This window comes from Coffea arabica, chromosome 9c (genome assembly GCF_036785885.1).
Source record: "Coffea arabica cultivar ET-39 chromosome 9c, Coffea Arabica ET-39 HiFi, whole genome shotgun sequence".
Lineage (NCBI taxonomy): Eukaryota > Viridiplantae > Streptophyta > Magnoliopsida > Gentianales > Rubiaceae > Coffea > Coffea arabica.
The window spans coordinates 32,999,542-33,019,723 of NC_092326.1; the positions used below are offsets into that span (position 1 = coordinate 32,999,542).

General features: G+C 35.6%; 2 protein-coding genes across 2 annotated transcripts; both read left to right on the forward strand.

The window, feature by feature from the left end:
• Positions 1–8,521: 8,521 nt before the first annotated feature.
• Positions 8,522–8,944, forward strand: LOC113708253 (uncharacterized). Its single transcript, XM_027230714.1, has one exon. The coding sequence runs from the start codon at positions 8,522–8,524 to the stop codon at positions 8,942–8,944; it is 423 nt and encodes a 140-aa protein (XP_027086515.1).
• Positions 8,945–9,439: 495 nt separating this feature from the next.
• LOC113708252 (uncharacterized) lies at positions 9,440–13,544 on the forward strand. Its single transcript, XM_072064599.1, has 3 exons — positions 9,440–9,669; positions 9,867–10,108; positions 10,219–13,544. The coding sequence occupies exons 1-3, from the start codon at positions 9,440–9,442 to the stop codon at positions 13,542–13,544; spliced, it is 3,798 nt and encodes a 1,265-aa protein (XP_071920700.1).
• Positions 13,545–20,182: the final 6,638 nt, after the last annotated feature.

The following is a 20,182-nucleotide window of genomic DNA, read 5'->3' on the forward strand; positions in this document are numbered from 1 at the left end:
AGTACAAAAATATGAGTGGGATTTAAGAAATGAGGAGGGGATTAGAGCCTAGAACCTTTAATTATTGCGACTTCAACCTAAGCACAACACAACTAGATTTTTTTTTCCAATAGGGAACGGGTGGAATTTAAAAAAATGAGGAGGGAGAAGGGAGATTTGAACCTAGGACCTATACGTCCTGAGGTTTCCTGTATTTATGTTCATTGTTATAATGTTAATTAGAAACTCTCCCTTTTTTTGGGTGCGAAGTCAGGTTCAGAGATACTTCTAAAATTTTGCATAACAAAGATAAAGAGCTGTATTATATGATTGAAATAGATGTTTAACATAATAAATGTTCTTCAAATGAACACTGAAGTATTGATACATCTTCGTTAACGTAAAGCACAATTAGTAGACCTTTCTTGGTGTCTATATTTTAAGTTTTTATTGCGCATATTAGTAATGAAAGTAAAAAAAAAATATTCAGTTGTTTTTCTTCTTTGGGTTTACAATTAGCATGCCGAAGAGAATATTCACAATTTGTAGGCTCTAACTTCTCATTCTTTTTTCAACAAATATTGATATAGATAATTCTTTTAATGTAGATAATTCTATTTTGATTATAACTGGTAGAGGAACTCACATCAATTTCTGTTTAACAGATTTTCGCTCTCATTTTATTTTCTTGTCTTAGCAGGTATAACTGATCAATTTGATTTCTTGGGCCTTGTTATGTATACATGAGACATGCCTAAATTGTAGATTGAATTAAATGTTTTTTTTTTGGATAAAATGATAAGATGAACTTTTCCTAGCACCAATCTTGAATTTAAATAATACCAACAGTAATATTATTGACCATTAACTTGTAGAAGGTCCAACATTCAACTGTTTAAGTTGTAATTCTCTTTTTCTTCAAATTCATCAAATTGTTCTTTAATACTAAAATGTGATATTTGGCCAAAGTGAACAATTGAATACTACTAGTTTAGATTGCAACTTACATGATAGTAATGTTTGAACATTGAAGTGTGTGTGTGGTTTAAGATAATATTGCTTGCTATTATGAGGGATAGGAGTTGACGATTGTCCTCTTTTCTTTTTGGGATAACATGCAAGCACAATTTAGCTTGATGCCAGAATGTGGTTTAATTGTTGGGAAAAATTGTCTTAACTTATTATTTAATTTTTATTGGGCTAATAGGCTAATTTTTTAATACCATACAAAATATCATATTTTTAAATACTTTTTTTTCCTTGAGTCAATGGACTATAATTATATCTGTATCTTTTTTTGGGCACTATACATTATTAAGGTTCTTTTCTTTTGCTGGAGTGTTATTAGGTCATTAAATGATAATTTCCTTGCAATAATTGCAAGCACTAAGTAGCACAGCCAATAGTAGAAAACTGTAACAATATTAATGACTTCTCGTTATTGTATACTGTCATTTTCATTATAGAAATAGCCCTTAAGTCTATAAATGTATATTAGTCAAATAGGCCATAGTAGTTAGACCCAATTCCTTATATCTAACTAACTACTTTCTATTATCGGAGTTGGTAACCATTTAAAATGGCTAATTGTACCCATTTGGGGGTTATGCCAAGGATTAATAATATTTTTGTTATTTTTGCCCCTCTATTTTTTCTTTTTTCCTATCTCTCTTTTCCTTCCTTTCTTTCTCTTCTTTCTTTCTTTATTTTTTGTCTTAAGGCTTCTAGATTGTTATAGAACTGGTATCAGAGTAGTTCCATTTTAGGATTGCCTCTTGATTACTGATGGTTGACGAAACACGTTTCAAAACTCTTGAGAATCAAGTAAAGAAGTAGGATTCTCGCATCCAAGAATTAACGGGAGGGGTGCAAGAAATCCAACATCATTTGGAGGAGAATTCACAAAATATGGGTTTATGTCCAATATGAAAGCCAGATTCAATGCTTTTTTGAGGATGATGTGCAAGGACAAAAATGAAATAGATGATTCAAGAATTTTGCTGACCCTTTCGACCGGCAAAGAACGAGAAAAAGGAAGTTTTCAACTTTTTCACAAGGATGTCAATGCTTGACCAGGTCACCTCCATCCCAAAATTGAGCTACTGATGTTCTCTGGAAGCAATCCCAAGGAGTGGTGTGAAAATATAGCAAATTTGTGGGAGTACTTCAGGTACCGAAAACGTAGTGGATGGACAAAGTGGAGATGTATTTGGAAGGAAACATAGAAGTTTGGTTTCAAAGAATTAAACGGGCTAAGGGAAAGATGGATTGGGAAGATTCTATATGCAAGAGATTTGATGGTAAACTAGTGTAGGATGAAGTAGAGAAATTCAATACATTACAACAAATGAGTTCTCTAGTAAAGTATCAAGAATGCTTTGAGGAACTATGGTCATTGATGTTTTACCAAAACCTTAATATGTCAGAAGCATAATTCATATCGAGTTTTGTTAGCGGTTAAAAGAGGAGATTAAGCAGATGCTACGAATGATGAAACCCACCACTTTTTTGGAGGCATTTGAGGTAGTCGCCTTGCAAGAACAATCTCAAGAAGTGATGGCTAGAAAGGGAAGGAGTTGGAGTGCCACTGCAAATTTGAGGGCCAAGTAAATAGCAAATTAAAGCATGATTGATATGAGGGCAATAGTGGGGTCAAGACACCGGCATCAAGTACGATTGGAGCACCCAAGAACGTGAACAATCTTGAAAAAAATCCAATAGCAAGTTAGTTGGAACACCAAAAGATTTCTCTACAAGAATTCAATATCAAAGTAACAATAATCTCTACTCCAAATGTGGTGAAAGATTCAGCTCAAGACACCAATGTAAATGGAGGAGTTTCAATATATTATAGCTGATGAAGAGGAGTAGATAGAATTCCTAAATGCAGTGGGAGAATAGGACGAATTTACAAGAAATCCGAGCAACCCAGCAGAGATAACCTTGCTAGCTCTTTTAGATTCCTTAGCCAGAAAAAGTATTGCTCTACAACGGACATTGTGTGTTTGAGATTTATCTATTCTAATTGATATTGGAAGTTCAAATAATTTCTTGAATCATAGACTGGTTAATGAAATGAAACTCGTATAATGAAAATAGAGGTTGGGGGAATATTTTGTCTATTCCACCTAATAGTTACAATGGTATATAGCCTATATATAGGATAACAACAAGATCACATATAATGAATTTGGGCAAATATTCAAAATGGTAATTAATCTATTCCATCACTATCTAATCTCTAATTGATATATAATTTAAATTCAAAAAATAGATAATTACAATCAACTCACTCCAACAACTTAACACAGAGATTGCTAAACCTTTGCATACGGTGATAGCTAATGGGAGTATTGTTACTAGCTATTTCATTGTATCTAATGCTTGTTGGGAAATACAAGGGTGTAGCTTTAAATATGATTTGAGAGTAATGCATATTGAGGGCTGATATTTATTTAGGGGTGGACTGGATGTACAATTTCAGTCCTATTATATTCGATTTTAAACAGTTACAAGTAAAAATGTTAAAGGAACATGAAGAAATTATATTAGAATGGGCAATAAAGAATCTCAAAATGAAGTTGGTTAAGGCAAAAGGAGCCCAGAAGTTTAGAAAACAAAGAATGTGGGAATTGGCTGCTATTACTATTGGCCTTAACATAGCATCTGAAAGCATTTTAACTGATGTTTCTAAGTTAATAGAGCAAAATTTCTAGATGTTTTCGTCAACCCCTAATTTCTTTAACTAGAGAGGATTCATGACCATTCCATTCCACCTAAACTAGACTCCCAACCTTTAAATTGAAACCATACCATTAGTTCTATTCCCAGAAAATAGAAATAGAGAACCAAGTGTTAGAAATTCTCACCAACAAGATTTTTAAGCCAAGTAACTCCTTTACATCACAAGTCTTATTGGAAAGGAAAAAAAGACAATACTTGGTGCTTTTGTGTTGACTACAGACAACTTGATAACCTAATCATTAAAAACAATTCCCTATACCCAACATAGATGAACTTTTAGCTGAATTGCATGAAGCAAAGTGGCTCACCAAGCTGCTTCTAAGATCTATATATCATCAAATTAGGGTAAAACTTGAAGATACACACAACACTGCTTACCAAACCCATCATAGGCATTTTGAGATTTTGGTTATGCCCTTTGGCCTTAGTAATGCACCATCAACCTTTTAGTCCCTTATGAACCAAATATTTTAGCCTTATCTTAGAATTTTGTTCTAGTTTTTTAAATGATACTCTAATATATAGCTTAACCTTGAATGGCATATTCAACATCTGCAAATTGTATTTTTCAAACTTAAGAAATATCAGCTATATGCAAAAAGATACAAGTGCATCCTTGCATAGCAGCAGGTCGAGTATCTGGGCCATATTGTTAATCAGAAAGGTGTAAAATGTATAGAGGGAAGGTAAACTATATCATGACTTAGCTTAGACCAGAATTTGTCAAAGCTCTTAGGGATTTTTTTGGCCGAATAGGTTACTACCGTAGGTTTATAAAAGGATATAGGATGATTAGCAATCCTTTGACTAATTTACCTAAGAAAATGGATTTCACTAGGATGAATAGGCTGAATAGGCATTTTCGAAACTTAAAAGGCCATGAGCATAGCCTCTGTACTTAGACTTCTAGATTTTTTCAAGCCTTTTGTTATTGAAACAGATACATGTGGCAAGAGAATATGGGTAGTTTTGATGCAAGAGAAGCGGCCTATAGCTTTCGTTAGCAAAGCTTTAGGTATTAAAAACCTGGATTTATCTGTTTATGAGAAGGAATTGTTGGTTGTAGTAATGGCAATCAATAAGTGGAGACGCTATTTGATTGGCTACTATTTCTTCATTTGGATAGATTACCAAGCCTCAAGTACCTTTTGGAATAGAATCTGACTCTATGTTTGCAGTATAAATGGCTGAGTAGATTGTTGAGAATGGACTACTAGATTCAGTATAGGAAGGGTACGAAAAATAAAGCAGCAGATACTTTATCTCGTAGGGATTTTCCAAAAGAAGGGGATTGGATGATGATGTCTACTGTTCAATCCTAATGGCTTAGGGATGTGATTAATAGTTATGAGGAAGATGAGAAATATCAAAATCTTATTGTTTAACTGGTCTTAGAACCTAACAACAAACCACATTTTCAATATCAGAATGGGCTGCTTGAGTATAAAGGAAGGATATTTGTGGGAAAGAATGGTCAGTTCAGAGACCAAAATTTTCAATCCAGGCATAATTTTGCAATTGGAGGGGATTCTGGCAGTAATGTAGCATACAAAGGATCAAAGTAGTCTTTTATTAGCCCTCACTTAAAACTGATGTGATCAGGATGGTGCAAGAATGTGATATCTGTAAAAAAAAAAAAAAAGCATCAGAATCTGTCAAAGAATGTGTACTCCTTTTTTTAAGAATATGGCCACAGATTAGTATGGATTTTATTGAAGGTTCACTACAATTTCAGGGGTAAGATATCATAATAGTGGTGGTAGATCAGCTTACCAAATTTGGACATTTTGTTACCCTCAAAAATCTTTTTACTCCTGCAAATATGGCTAAACTGTTTCTGGACACAGTGTTCAAATGCCATGGATTGCCCGATTTGACAAAGACAAGTTATTTACTACTCTCTTTTGGCAAGAACATTTTAAACTACTTGAAATTCAACTTCATTTGAGTAGTGCCAACCACCCACAAACTAAAAGGTAAATGGAAAGACTCAACTAGTGTTTAGAATGCTACATGAGGTGTCTATCTATAAATAGACTACATATGTCGCATCAGTAGTTGAGTATGGCAGAATGGTATTACAACAGTAATTTCCATTCTAGCATTAAGATGATTCTTTTCAAAGCATTATATACATACAAACCTCGATATTTGCCTATGGTGCTATACCTAGAAAGTGTTACTTTTGCAACAGAAAATTTTGTTAAAGATAGATAATTTATGACTCAGATTCTACATGATTACCTTGTACAGTCCCAGAGCAGGATGAAATTCTACAATGATAAAAATAGATCTAAGAGAGAGTTTGCTATTGGAGATTTGGTGTTCTTGCATTTACAGCCTTAGAGACAATAATCTCTGTGGAGTTGAGGAGATAGTTCAAGTTTTCTGCCAAGTTTTATGGGCCATTTCCTGTGATAGCCAAGATAGGGAAGGTAGACTACAGATACAGCTAGCTCCTGAATATGAAATCCACCCCATCTTTCATGTATCATTATTGAGTTAGAAGTTGGGGAATGCTCAAACAACCATGCCTTCCTTACTATTACTTGGCACTAATAGGCAAGCTTTAGTGGAACCGGAACTTATGTTGAACGCAGGGTAATCATAACGGAATCTAAGACTGTGATCCAAGTATTGATGCATTGGCTCAATCTGAGTCTTGAAGAATCAACATGGAATGATTTGTCATTCATCAAAACTCAATTTCCACTCTTTAATCCTTGAGGACAAAGATTGTTTAAGTAAATGAGAATTGTAACAGTGTTGATGACTTAGTTACCATATGCTGTCATTTTCGTTATAGAAGTAGGTTTTAAGTCTATAGAAGTATATTAGTCAGATGGGTCATAACAGTTTAGTCCAATTCCTTGTAACTGACCAACTGTTATTGGAGTTGGAAACTGTCCGTAAACTACTTAAAAGGGCTGATTGTACCCATTTGGGAGGTTATGCCGAGAATTAATAATATTTTTGTTATTTTCACCCTATTCTTTCTTCCTTTTCTATCTCTCTTTCCCTTACTCTCTCTCTCTCTCTCTCTCTCTCTTTTCCTTCTTTCTTCATTTTTTGCCTTATGGCCTCTAGATTGTCACAAAAACTTAACTTATTATGAACAAAAATAACAAGAGTCTAGCATGAACTAGGAAATTAGGATAATTTTAAAAAAATTTAATAACCTGTAAGCATAGATTAGATAATAGATATACATATAAATATATGATTTTAGGGCAAATTCCATTTTATCCCCCTGTGGTTTAACGTTTTTTTACATAACCCTTCTATGGTTTCAAAAGTTATACATAACCCCTTTATAGTTTGGATTAAAGTGTCAAAGTGACGGGAATGATCATTCGTAACGGAGTCACCTAAATTGTCAAAAATACTCTTATGTAAAGTTGAAAATTATTTATTAACCAAGGGGGGTTATGTGTATATTTTGAAAACCATAAGGGGGTTGTATGGTAAAATATTAAACCATAAGGGGGTTATATAGTAAAATAAAAAAAATCATACGGGGTTAATGTGTCATGTATTTATAAGGATAATTTTGATATTTTTAGAAGTTTCGTTACGAGTGACTATTTCCATCACTTTGACATTTTAATCCAAACCATGAGGGGGTTATGTATATCTTTTGAAATCATATGGGGTTATGTGAAAAAACGCTAAACTACAGGGGAGTAAAATGTAATTTGCCCATGATTTTATGATGAGTGGTAGCTGTTGAAGGGACAACGATGTCTCATTCTAGCAATATAGAAATGACAAAGTTTTTTCCAATTTTTGAATTTTTTGATCCAGAATTGGTCAATTAACAAAAGACTAGTTAAGAGGTCCTTACTTTATTAGGACTGCGATTTATGACTAATGGCATAGACGACTGAGGGATTATAATTTTTTGCTTGTGAGGTGATGGCGATGGATTCGGATCCTCTCTTTGGGTAGAGGAAGCTCTCTCTTGGGATAAGAGCTTAACTCCCTTTTGGTGGGAGTTCATCAAAGTTCAAACTTTTTCAAAATTTCCCACTAATCAACACCTTCCAATTAATTTCAACAAACATCACCACTACCGATCTGGTCTGTATCAAAATGCTTGTTTAATGCAGCTCAACTAACGCACTCAGAGAGCTTCAAGGAGGTCTCTCCTGAGGGAACAACAGACGTCTTAAAGTCTTCACCTTATGGTAGCTGAAAGCTAGGTGAATCTTGATTTACCTTTACTTTTTCTTGATCCTATTTCTGAGGTAGTACATGTCTGGTCGTGTCTTGGATTTGTCTGAGACCTTTGTCTGTCGTCTTGTTGTGTAGTCAACCTGGTTATGTCTTTTTCTCAAGTTTCCTCTCTATAAGGTAGTCTTTCTGTGAGCCTTTGTCTTCTGTTGTCCGTTTTTCTTCTTCTCTTTGGTTCGTGTTTTAGTTTTTTCCCTGTCTGGTAGTCGAAGAGTCTTTTTTTCCTAAGTACGTAGAAGGAATACCCGCCAGCGTCTCTGGTTCATCTATGGAGGGAGACCTGACTGAACTGTTACAAAGATTCTCCCTGGAGGGGAACGAGATATCAGGAGCTAAGTTGGAGCTTGAGGACCTTAATAGTGGGAGGAGAGATTGTGCAGAAAGTCTGATAGGGAGAATTATGGGGGAAAAAATTGCAAATTTTACGGGAGTGAAAAATTTCGTGACAGCAGCATGGAGCTACCCCAGGAACTTGACAGTTATGGAGTTAGGACCGAATTTGTTCTAGTTTAATATCCCTAATGTAGAAGAGAAAGAAAGGATAGTAACAGGAGGTCCTTGGATAATGGACAACCAAGTCCTAGTGCTGAACAGATGGTCAGAGGGTGTAGAAGATAACTATGGAGCTTTTACAACTGCACCTTTGTGGGTACAAATGTGGAATCTGCCAGTGCATTGGCTCTCCAAGGAGGTAGGGAGAAAGATTGGAGCAATTTTTAAAGAAGTAAAAGAGGTGATTGTACCTCAGGCGGGGGGAAAAGAGGGAAGACACCTTAAAGTTCTTGCCCTGGTAGATTTGTCTAAACCCCTTCTCAGAGGAACGTTGGTTAATGTAGCAGAGTCACTCAAATGGGTTGCCTTTAAATATGAAAGATGTCCAGATTTCTGTTATAGCTGTGGAATAGTTGGGCATGGGGAACGTACGTGTAAAGAGCAAAGGAATTCATCAGGGAGCCTTCTGGAGCATCAATATGGGCCTTGGCTGTGAGCTGGAAGTAACAGAAGTCCAACAAAGGATAGGATAGTGAGAGAGGATCTGGTGAAGGATAAAAGGTATTGGAAGTTTCAGAATGGTGAAATGGTTGAGAGGGAAAGGACCAGGATACAGTCTGGAGAGAAACTCCTGGAGACGTTGAGGTCTTCAGGGCTAGGAACAAGGAGTAATCTAGAGGTAATTAAAGAGCAGGAGGAGAAAAGGGTAGAAAATCTTCGAAGTAGCCCTCCAAATAAGGTGGGAAGTAGTGGGAAGGAAAGGGACCTTAGTGATGACTCACAGGCCTTGACTAAGGAAAGGCAGGGCCTCTCTCTGATTACTCAGGTCAGAACTGAGGAAAAAGTGACTCCAGTTGAAGTGGAGGAAATGGAAGAGGATAGAGATAATAGGGCAAAATGGCTGGAGCAGGAAAACAGCCTACAAGAGATACCAATTTTTGAGGCAGCAATGTAGGAGGAGAGCCTTTGTGAGGTTAAGAGGCAAGGAGCCATGATAAAGCAAGTTAAAAGGTCTTATAAAAAGCTAAAATCTCCAGTTAAGACAAGAAGGCCTTTGAGAGAGAGAAATGGTCAAGAAGCTAACGCAGTGGGCAGTGGAAAAAGAAAGATGCTGGTGTTTGATGAGGAAATGGAGGACGTGCACCAGAATGAACCAGTAGGTAAAAAAGCAAAGTCTCTTGAGCTGTTTGGCTACACAGGATTGTCTGAGGTGGAGATGGGGTCTCTCCCTAATGGGGCCCCCCAAAAGAAATGAGAGCTTTGGTGTGGAATTGTCAAGGAGTGGGGAGCCCCTTGACAGTTCCCCACCTGAGGGAGGTGAATAACCTCCTCTCTCCAAGCCTTATTTTCCTAAGTGAGACAAAAAACAGAAAACAGGTGTTGGATAGGATTGCTAGAGGTTTACGTTTTGACAACAGTGCAGTGGTAGAAGCTATGCACAAGGCAGGAGGAATGGCAGTTTTTTGGAAGGAGGAAACACAAGTTCTGGAAGTTAATCTAACAGCCTTCACTATTGAAGTCAGGTTAGAGGATGACGATAAGCATTGTGACTGGTGGTTTATAGGAGTTTATGCGAGTTGTGATGGCCAGATAAGGAAGGAACAATGGAGAGTTTTGAGAGATAGAAGCAGGTTGTGGGGAGATAGATACATGATCGTAGGTGATTTTAATGATATAGTGTCAAATGGAGAAAAATGGGGGGGGGTATCATCAGAGAGGAGAGAAGCTTAAGGGATTTTAAGACCTTTATAGAGCATAGTAACTTGATAGATATAGGCTTTGAGGGACACCCTTGGACTTGGAGTAACCATTGGGAGGATGAAGGAGAAATTAGGCAGAGATTAGACAGATGCTTGGCCAGTTATGAATGGGTTCAAACTTTTGATAAAGCTAAATGCCAGCATATGGACACTTATGCTTCTGACCACAGCATTTTGTGCTTAGATACCGATCCAGAAAAGGGGAAAAGGAAACAAAGGTTCTTTTTTGATAAAAGATGGTTGCATAAGGAAGGGGTGCAACAGGTAGTGGAGCAAGCTTGGCAGAAGGATGAACCTGGTTCACGTATGTTTAAGATTACAAGGAAGATCAGGAACTGTAGAATTGAGTTACTAAAATGGAGGAACACGTTCCAAGCAAACTCTAAAAGGAAAATTGTGGAGGTAAGGAAAAGACTGGAGGCCGTAAATAGCTCTGAGGCTGCTAGTAAGAAGGAGATGATGACTGAGCTAAAGAACCAGCTTAAGGAAGCATATCAGGAAGAGGAGAAATTCTGGAACCAAAAGGCAAGGCTTGACTGGCTCAGGGAAGGAGATAAAAACACTAAGTATTTCCATGCCTTTGTGAAGGGGAGAAGGATTAAGAATAGAATCAGGAAACTGCAGAGGGAGAATGGCTCTTGGGCTGAAAGTGAAGAAGAAATAGTATCAGAAATCTCTGGTTTCTTTCGAGAATTGTTTACAAGTGGAGGAAGGAATGATATGTCAGAGATCCTTGAGGGTATTCCCCATTCTATTACTCAGGAAATGAATACAAATTTGACTAAACCAGTAGAGGAAGAAGAAATACAGTCAGCTATTTTTTCCATGCAGTCTGATAAAGCTCCAGGTCAGGATGGCATGTCCCCCTTATTCTTTCAAAGGTTCTGGAGCATTATCAAAGGGGATCTAATTCCAGCCATCCAAGCTTTTTTCAGCTCAGGTTTCATGCTAAAATCTATAAATCACATTGTTATTTCCCTCATCCCCAAAACTTTGCACCCAACTTGTTTGAAAAACTTCAGACCCATCAGTCTGTGTAATGTGATTTACAAAACAATCTCCAAAATCTTGGCCAATAGAATGAAACTGGTTCTAGGAAAATGCATTAGTAACACCCAATCAGCTTTTATCCCAGATAGGCAAATTTTAGATAATGTAATCCTAGTACATGAGTACATGCATTACCTCAAAAATAAAAGGCAAGGGAAAGAAGGTTTCATGGCAATCAAGCTTGACATGGCCAAAGCATACGATAGAGTGGAGTGGCATTTTTTGCAAGCTATGATGCAGAAGATGGGCTTTTGTGCAAGATGGATCAACTGGATTACTAGCTGCTTGAGTTCAGTATCTTATTCCTTCAATTGCAATGGGGAATCTAAAGGTTTTGTTACTCCAGAAAGGGGAATAAGGCAGGGAGACCCTCTGTCTCCATACTTATTCCTAATATGCTCAGAAGGATTCTCCAACCTTTTGAAGAAAGCTGAGGAGAGGAAGGACATAAATGGTCTGAGGATCAGCAGGCAAGGTCCTCTCATCACACACCTTTTCTTTGCTGACGACTCACTCATTTTTTGCAAAGCCAACAACAGGCAAGCCACTGAAGTCATGAAGATTCTCAGAACCTACGAAAAGGCTTCAGGACAGTTGATCAACTTGGACAAATCAGCTATCTTTTTCAGCAAGAATGTATCGAGGGAGCTCAGAAGAGAAGTGTGCAGTTCCTTAGGAGGAATGGCTGAGATGAAACAAGGCAAATATTTGGGGCTGCCTATGGTGATTGCCAGAACTAAGGACCAGATCTTTGGGTTCATCAAGGAAAATATAAGAAGAAAGCTGCAGGACTGGAGGAATAAGTTTCTGAGTAATGCAGGTAAGGAAGTACTCCTCAAGGCAGTGTCAATGGCAATGCCTACTTATGCCATGTCCGTTTTCAAACTACCTAGGAAGATGTGTAAAGACATCAGGTCGATGATGGCCAACTACTGGTGGGGAGAAACAAATGGCAAGAACAAAATGCATTGGGTTTCCTGGAGGAAAATGTCAATGAAGAGGAATGAAGGAGGCCTGGGATTCAAGGACATTGAAGCTTATAATAAAGCCTTGCTTGGGAAGCAGATTTGGAGAATAATCACGAAACCGAACCTCCTGGTTAGCAAAGTGCTGAAAGCTAGATACTTCCCCAAAGACTCCATTTTATCATGCAAAACACATAGGAATGCGTTATGGTTTTGGCAAGGATTACTAGGAGCCAGATGCTTAATTGACAAAGGGATGATTAGAAGGATTGGCAATGGGAGGAGTACAAGCATCTGGGATCATCGATGGATTCCTGGATCTAGTTCTGGGAAGCCAACTACCCCAAGACCTCTAAATTCTGACTGTAAGATGGTGCATGAGCTAATCAACCAACAGAGATGGAACAGAAACACCATCTTCAAGTATTTCAATCATAAGGATGCTGAGAAGATCTTAAACATCCCGTTAAGTCTGACTGGGAGAGAGGACAGTTACTATTGGCAGCATAATGCAGGGGGGAATTATACGGTCAGCTCAGGCTATCAATTCCTTATGAAAGAGAGAAGTGAAGCTGAAAAGGAGCAAGTAGAGGCCGTTGGTTCAAGCATCAGAGAAGGAAGTCAGCAAGCCAAACAAATGTGGAAAACATTATGGAAGCTCAACATCAAACATAAGATCAAAATCTTCATTTGGAAATGCATAACAGGTGCACTACCAGTGAGAGCTGAAATCTATAGGAAGACAAGGTTGGGAGATCCAGTGCGTCGAATGTGTAGGGAAGAGCAGGAATCAGTGGAACACTTATTCTTCAGCTGCCCTCACACACAGGAGGTCTGGAAGGCTGCTCCAATAAAGTGGGATGGTGTGGTGGACCAGCAAGGGAGTTTCAAACGATGGTGGATCACAGTTTCAGAAGCTAGGAGAAGGCCAAGAGGGAAGGAGCATATTGGACTGACAGCGAACATTTTATGGCAGGTGTGGAAAGAAAGGAACAAGAAGGAGTTTGAAAACAAAGGCAGCTGTTTACCAGCTAGGACTATAAGTAAAGCTCATAAGGAGTGGTTGGAACAGGAGGAAAGCTTAAGTAGGATAACTAGGCCAAGCACAGGAGAAACAACTCCCAACAATGAAGAACCTATTCAGGGGCTAGAAGAAGCAGAAACAATTGTTATGGAGGTGGCAACAGAGAGTCAGTTCGGGAAGGTCTCTTTGGGGATTGGTGTCAGAGTGCGGAGGCATCCAAACACTCTAATGGCAGAATGGGCACTTAGGGAGAGAAGTTTGTGGGTGACAGAACCATTAATGATGCAGTGGCCATAAAACTGATTCTGTGTAAAGCTCTAGAGCAGAGATGGAGCAGGATTGCGATCCACTTTCAAAACCAAGAACTGATGAGACAGATTAGCAATAGGAGCCCCTCCAACAGCAGTTTAGCTACATTGATAGAGGACATTCTTAACATGCAGGGAATGTTTCGCATGTGCTTGTTTAGCTCTGTTAGGGACGAAAGAATAGAAAGAAGTAAAAGTTTAAGTCATCATGCCTTTGGCATTATTGTGGATGAGGAATGGATTGTTCCTCAGTGCTATTGAGCACTGTTTGTACAGATATATCGAGCCTTTGCGCGTACTGTGTTTTTTAGCATTTGGAATGAAATGATTCTAACGTTTCGATAAAAAAAAAAAAGGTGATGGCGATGCGACATTTTGTTGCTGCCAAAAGCCGTTTATTCTCTCTTAAAGAAAAGCTCCTTTGCTGCTCCTTTGCTTTTGGGGTTAGGGCTTCTTTTGTTGCCAGTAGAGGAGGCTCTAGCCTTTTTTCTACTGGACAGGTTTTTCCTACTACTAGAGCATTTTCTAGTATTATTAGTTGCCCTTCCTTCCCTTTTAGGGCTGCTACTAATATCTTGGGTCCTAGCCGGCCTTTGTCATCTGGATATGATATGACTATAGTTATTGGTGTAATTCATAAATAATCACTCAAATATCCAGAAATTTGTTTTACACAAATTTCACCAAGAAAATGGGAATAAAGATAATGATATTGAGACATGTTAGAATACTGACCTTAAAGTGTTATTTGTCCCTACTACACAAAGTATTTTCTATAGATTTATAGTAAATTATCTCTAAAATACAATAAGATGTTTAGAGAAACTTGATAGCAAGTGTCAAGTTTTCTCTACAAAAAAATGATCAAATGCTCTAGTTATTTAATTTGTTAGAGAGTTGTTATTTTATAGTGAAAAACACAACCCAAAAGTCATATAATTGTTCAGCCATTATTTCACACATTTATAGACATTAAAAGGCACCATTAAGCCTCTTCAATGGAGAGAAAGTGCCAAAAATATTTCGGAGACTTTCTAGCTTCCAACAGGCCTTTAAGTTTTCGTTTCTTTGTTATAATAAGACTTATTCCTATTTTATTTCACAAACTATTCTAACAATCCTCCACTTAATTTGTAAATGAAATGAACAAACTAACACATAAAATATCATGTATAAAGAAAAGTATCGTTAGATTTAAACTTTACTTTTAGTGAAAATGCATCACCAAATCTAACTGAATCAATGTCACATGTAGCATTAAACCATGATTTGAAAATTAGATTAGATATATTACATACATGGTATTATAAACATTGATCAATTCAAAAAAAAAAACTTTAGTTCTATTACTGATCATATGCTCCATCCTAGATTCATGATCATAAACAAAAACAAACCCAACTTTTGCTAGAAATGACACCATTTCTTTGATCATATAGGTGAAGACACTTTCAAATTTATAAGACCAAGTAGTGTGAAAAGATTTACACTTGATTAAGAATTTAATTTTAACATGTACTCAACCTCTCATAATAGTACACACCAGTATGGTAGGAATCTACATATATATAACAGTACTTAGTACTCACAATCACTTAACAACTTGTTATTACCCCTCAAACCTTTTCATCTATTGGTAGTGTTAGAGTCAATGTAGGGTTTCTATTGCAAGTGATTTTAGATTAAGATTTTCAATCCATATCCAATGAAGTTAAATTCACCAAGTCCCTTGACAAGGGTTTAGTCAATGGATATACTTAATTATTGTAAATTCTCATATACAACAAATAATGCATCATTTTTTGTTAAAATTTGTCTAAGGCACTCAAGTTCTAAACTTAACATGTTTAGATTTACCCTTACACCTTATTCAAGGCTTCAAACATAGTAGCTACACATTACAAAATAAAAAGACCAGAGGCATAGGTGTGGTCGCAAACCCTAAACCACTTTGCCTTTTTCTTACATATGCAATAACCAAAGTTTTAACTTCAATAATTAGCATGTTATGATCACAACATACTCTTGATTGAATTTAGAATAAATGTAATTAACAACATTTTTAGTACCTAAATCCACTTGAGAATAACACAGATACATATATTTCATGTAATTATTTAGGCATTTGCTTAGATACTTATGCATAAATATTGAGCAATAATCAATCAAGGTAATAAAATAACTATTACCACATTTGAATGTACATCACACGTTTCTTTTCTTAGACTATGTTTTGACATAAAATATTATGTTCTATATTCGCATATCAGTTAACTACCAAACCATAAAGAATGAAAAGATTCAATTAAATAAGTAGAATTATCATGCTTATTAATATCTGTGTTAAACATGTCACATAAACTTGTTTGACAAATATACCATTCTTGGATAATATTAATTACTCATTGTCTTTTTAATTAATATTTACACCCAAAAATTTTCTTTTTCTTGGACGTTCCAACAAGATTATTGTTGTTATTCTTCTTTTTCTCCATATAGTTCATTATAGGATCAATATCAGCCTTTCTTTTAGAGAATTCAAGCATCTTCTTTTATACAAAGATGCTTTCGAACATGATAAACAATGAATGTCTTATTATTGTGTACTAATTTTCTTTTATAGTCATTTCAACTAGGAGTAATTTTAATTAATAGTTTCCCCTACTATGAAATAACATAGAAATCTCTATTCTATGATCTTCAAGTTCAATTAACAATATTTGTAGATCATGTACTTGGTCACGGAGAGGAGAACTATCATGAATACAAAATCCAAAATATTCAACAAGAAATTTGTCCACACTTTATTTGAGTTTTCTTGTACTTCAATGCAGTCCAAACTTCCCTAGAGAGTTTGATGACAATGAACAAATCATAGAGACGATCCAAGATAATGTTTATCACTTTGTCCTCTTCACACTTCTTTCTCTCCACTTTCAAGCACTTTTTTCATTGTCTTATTAAGATCATCTTGTCTAGTACAGATTGGTGGCCAAATCAACACTTTGATTACATTTTCGATAGTAGACTCGTTTTGCACCAATAACTCACAAATAACACCTTCAAATTATTTGTGTAATTGATACTTAAGCATACAAAAGTGTTGAAATTTATATTACACAAATTTCATTAAGAAAGTGAGGATAAAGATGATGATCTTAAGGCATGTTAGAACACTATTCTTAAGGTATTATTTGCCTTTACTACATAGTATTTGCTAGCGTTATGTCAAATTATCTCTAGAATACAACAGGATTTTTAGAGAAACTTGATAGCAAATGTCAAGTTTTCTCTACAAAGAAATGATCAAATGTTCTAGTTATTTGATTTATTAAGGATTTGTTATTTTATGGTGAAAGACACAATCAAAAGTCACAAAACTGTTGAACCATTATTTCACATATTTATTGATATTAAAAAGCGCTATTAAACCCCTTCAATAGATAAAAAGTGTCAAAAACATTTTCAGAGACTTTGAGGCTTCTAACAGATCTTTAAGTTTCCACTTCTTTATTCTAACAAGCCTTATTTCTTTTTAATATTACAAATCATTTGGATAGTGGCTTCTTTCACAAAAGGAGGGATGTGGGTGCTATCTGCGACTCGCTTTTTCTACATTTGAGATGCCACCCTCCCCTCCATTTGAGAGAGGGCTTTTGAGGCTAACTGCTGACCTTTCACGTGATTTTGCACACATTTATCTTTGGACTATTACTTTGACAAGTTTTGCACATCTCTCTAGATATGTTTTCTAAAGCAGGACGGGGATTGATTTTATATACAAGCTTGATAATTGGTTGTGTGTAGATAGTGATGCTGCTCGCAACAAATAAAAGGCTTGAATAACTAGGAAATAGGGCCTCACTAATGTTAAGTCTGTTCTCAGAAAATTGACTAACGAAAATGATAGGGTTCTTAGCAATCTGATAAAGATAATAATAAATCAAATAAATCAAACAGAGAAACATAAAATTTATGTGGTTCTGTTAAATTGACCTACGTTCACGGACGAAAGGGTAACAGATTTACTATAACAAAAAGAGAGTACAAAATCCTATAAAATAATTCCTAGGCCTAAAAGGCACCTAGAACTAAAAATACAAAAGAGTCTAAATGGCACAAATTACTTAACGGTCCAAAAATCTATAACTTCCTCTTTTGATTTGATGTCTAACCAAAACTCCTCTCCAATTGGGTTGTGATCCGTTAAACTCTCTTAAATTGGTGTATACGGCACTTGGGTTGGTGCCGTTAACACAAGTAAATTGATTTATATTTACTATATTTATAACCACCAAAAGGAGAGACTTCTTTATAAAACTCTCGATTTGGGATACAAAGACAAGCTCAACAATTGGTTTCAATTCTCTTCAGTTGCGTAAATTGATAAAATTTTGGTGTAAATCGGTATAATTTCGTTGTAAACTTGAATTATAATTGAATTGGTATAAAATTCATGATTATTCCAAAAACATATTAGTTTACACTGAAATTATGCCAGTTTACATAACTGGATGAAATTGGATAGACCTCAATTGCAGAGGCCTCGAATCCAAAGACTATCATCACTTAACTTTTGGACAGTACTGAAATTTCATGCTACTTTTTTTACTTTACTAGTATAGAATACAATACGTTGATATATGCAAATATTTGGCTTTACCATCACCCTATAGTCACAAATTTTATTGTCAAATTCACATTTGCTGCCGCTAGGTTTTCTGCATTGCTTTGTCGGTAGAACACATTTTTTCTAGATTGAAGAAAAAAGTATCATGATAATGCTTTCAAAGTTTTTAGATTTTTGGATTGGTTAAACTATCACAATTTGATAGTAATTTTGGGCTTTTTCTTTGAGTTAGAGTTGCTTTGGATACAAAAAAAGTGAAAAAATGGTTGACAAATAAAAATTGGATCACATTAAAAGTTCTCCAAAAAAAAATCACTAGTTTAACATAAAGGGTCAATGTAGGGGTGGGCACGGGTCGGGTACCTGCTCTATTCACCATTTGGCTGATTCGACCCGCACCTTGCGGGTCAACCATTTTTTGACCCTTACCCACCCCACATATCAGCGGGTGCCCTATAATCGGGTACCCGCTGAAATAGGGTCGGGTCAATGGGTACCCGTCCCGCTCCATTTATCATTTAATTTTAAAAAAATGATTTATACCAATTTAATTTTATATTTTACACATTCATCTAAGATTTAAGAAATGTTTTTTTTTTCTAAAAAAAGGTTTTCCACCAAGAAACAAGCATGTGAAGAAAATATAAGATAAAGGAAAAAAATTAAAAGAATTCGAAATCAATAAAAGTTTGAAATAAGTAGCACAATTTTTAATATGTATGTTCCACATTAATTAAACTTTTTTCTATAAAATATAAGATCATGACCTCTACAAATGAATCTTGTAAATAAACTATAGTCTCTCATATTTGTAATGCAATTTATTCAATAAAATTACTTATTTAGTTCTTATTATTTTATAGTGTGTGTATAAAAATAAAAATAAAATAAAAAATTTATATATATGCGGGGCGGATCGGGTACCCGCGGGTTTTTAATTATGTGACCCTAACTCGCCTCGCATCTTAGCGGGTACTCGACCCTCTTTTGACTCGATCAAATAATAAAAATTGGATATTCTAATTTTCGGATCGGATCGGATTGGATCGGATATGACGAGTTTTCGGGTTAGCGGATAATTTTGCCCACCCCTAGGTCAATGTTTATAGTTCCATAGTCTTTACTAGCAAAAAATATATTAAAAAAGGAGGAATGAGAGGAGCAAAGAAAAAAAAAACTATGAGTTTTATTAAAGTGTTAAGGTTAATATTGTAATTTTAGGTAGATAAGGAATGTAAACGTAATTTTAAAATTGTGATGGAACTCAGTGAAATTATTAGAAACCTTAGGGGAGGTTCCTGAAATTATCCCTATTTTTAACACTTGATTATTATACTTACAATTTAAAAAAAAAGTAAAGCAACGAAAGAGCATTGTTCAAAAATTATTTTCTCTTTCCCATTTTAATCATATAATTTGAATTAGGTCAAGAATGTTGTAAAAATTTAAGGGATAATTTTAGAAATCTCCTATGAGATTTCTAACAATTTCACTAGCCCCACTTGAGGTACACAAACCTCCCATAAGGTTAAGATTTCGATAACAGAATTAGTCCAAATCAGAAAAAAGTAACATTAAAAAAATATAAAAGAGTGATAAAACTTTTATTCCATAAGTACCCCTTATACATGTCTATAAGTTGTATAAGTAAAAGAATGACAATAATTAAAAGTTAGAAGCAATTAACACACACATTTCACTACTCAAAAAGTTCATATTCAAAATATTAGACAACACAAATAAGCAATAAAACTATACTAATGATTACAAGATTTAGAAAAACAAACCAGTCATCTCTCTTAACATTAGATTTGCCATAACTCTTGTAATTTTGAATAAAAAATAATTTTAAATTTTGCTTTTCTTTTCCCTCATTTATCGTTTACTTCTATAAAATTACTTTACGACTATCACAGCTTCAAGGGTTTCAAAGAATATTTCCTTATGAACAACCTTCTTTTGCTCTTTGTTTTTTGCTTCTATCAAAGCTCTTTTTC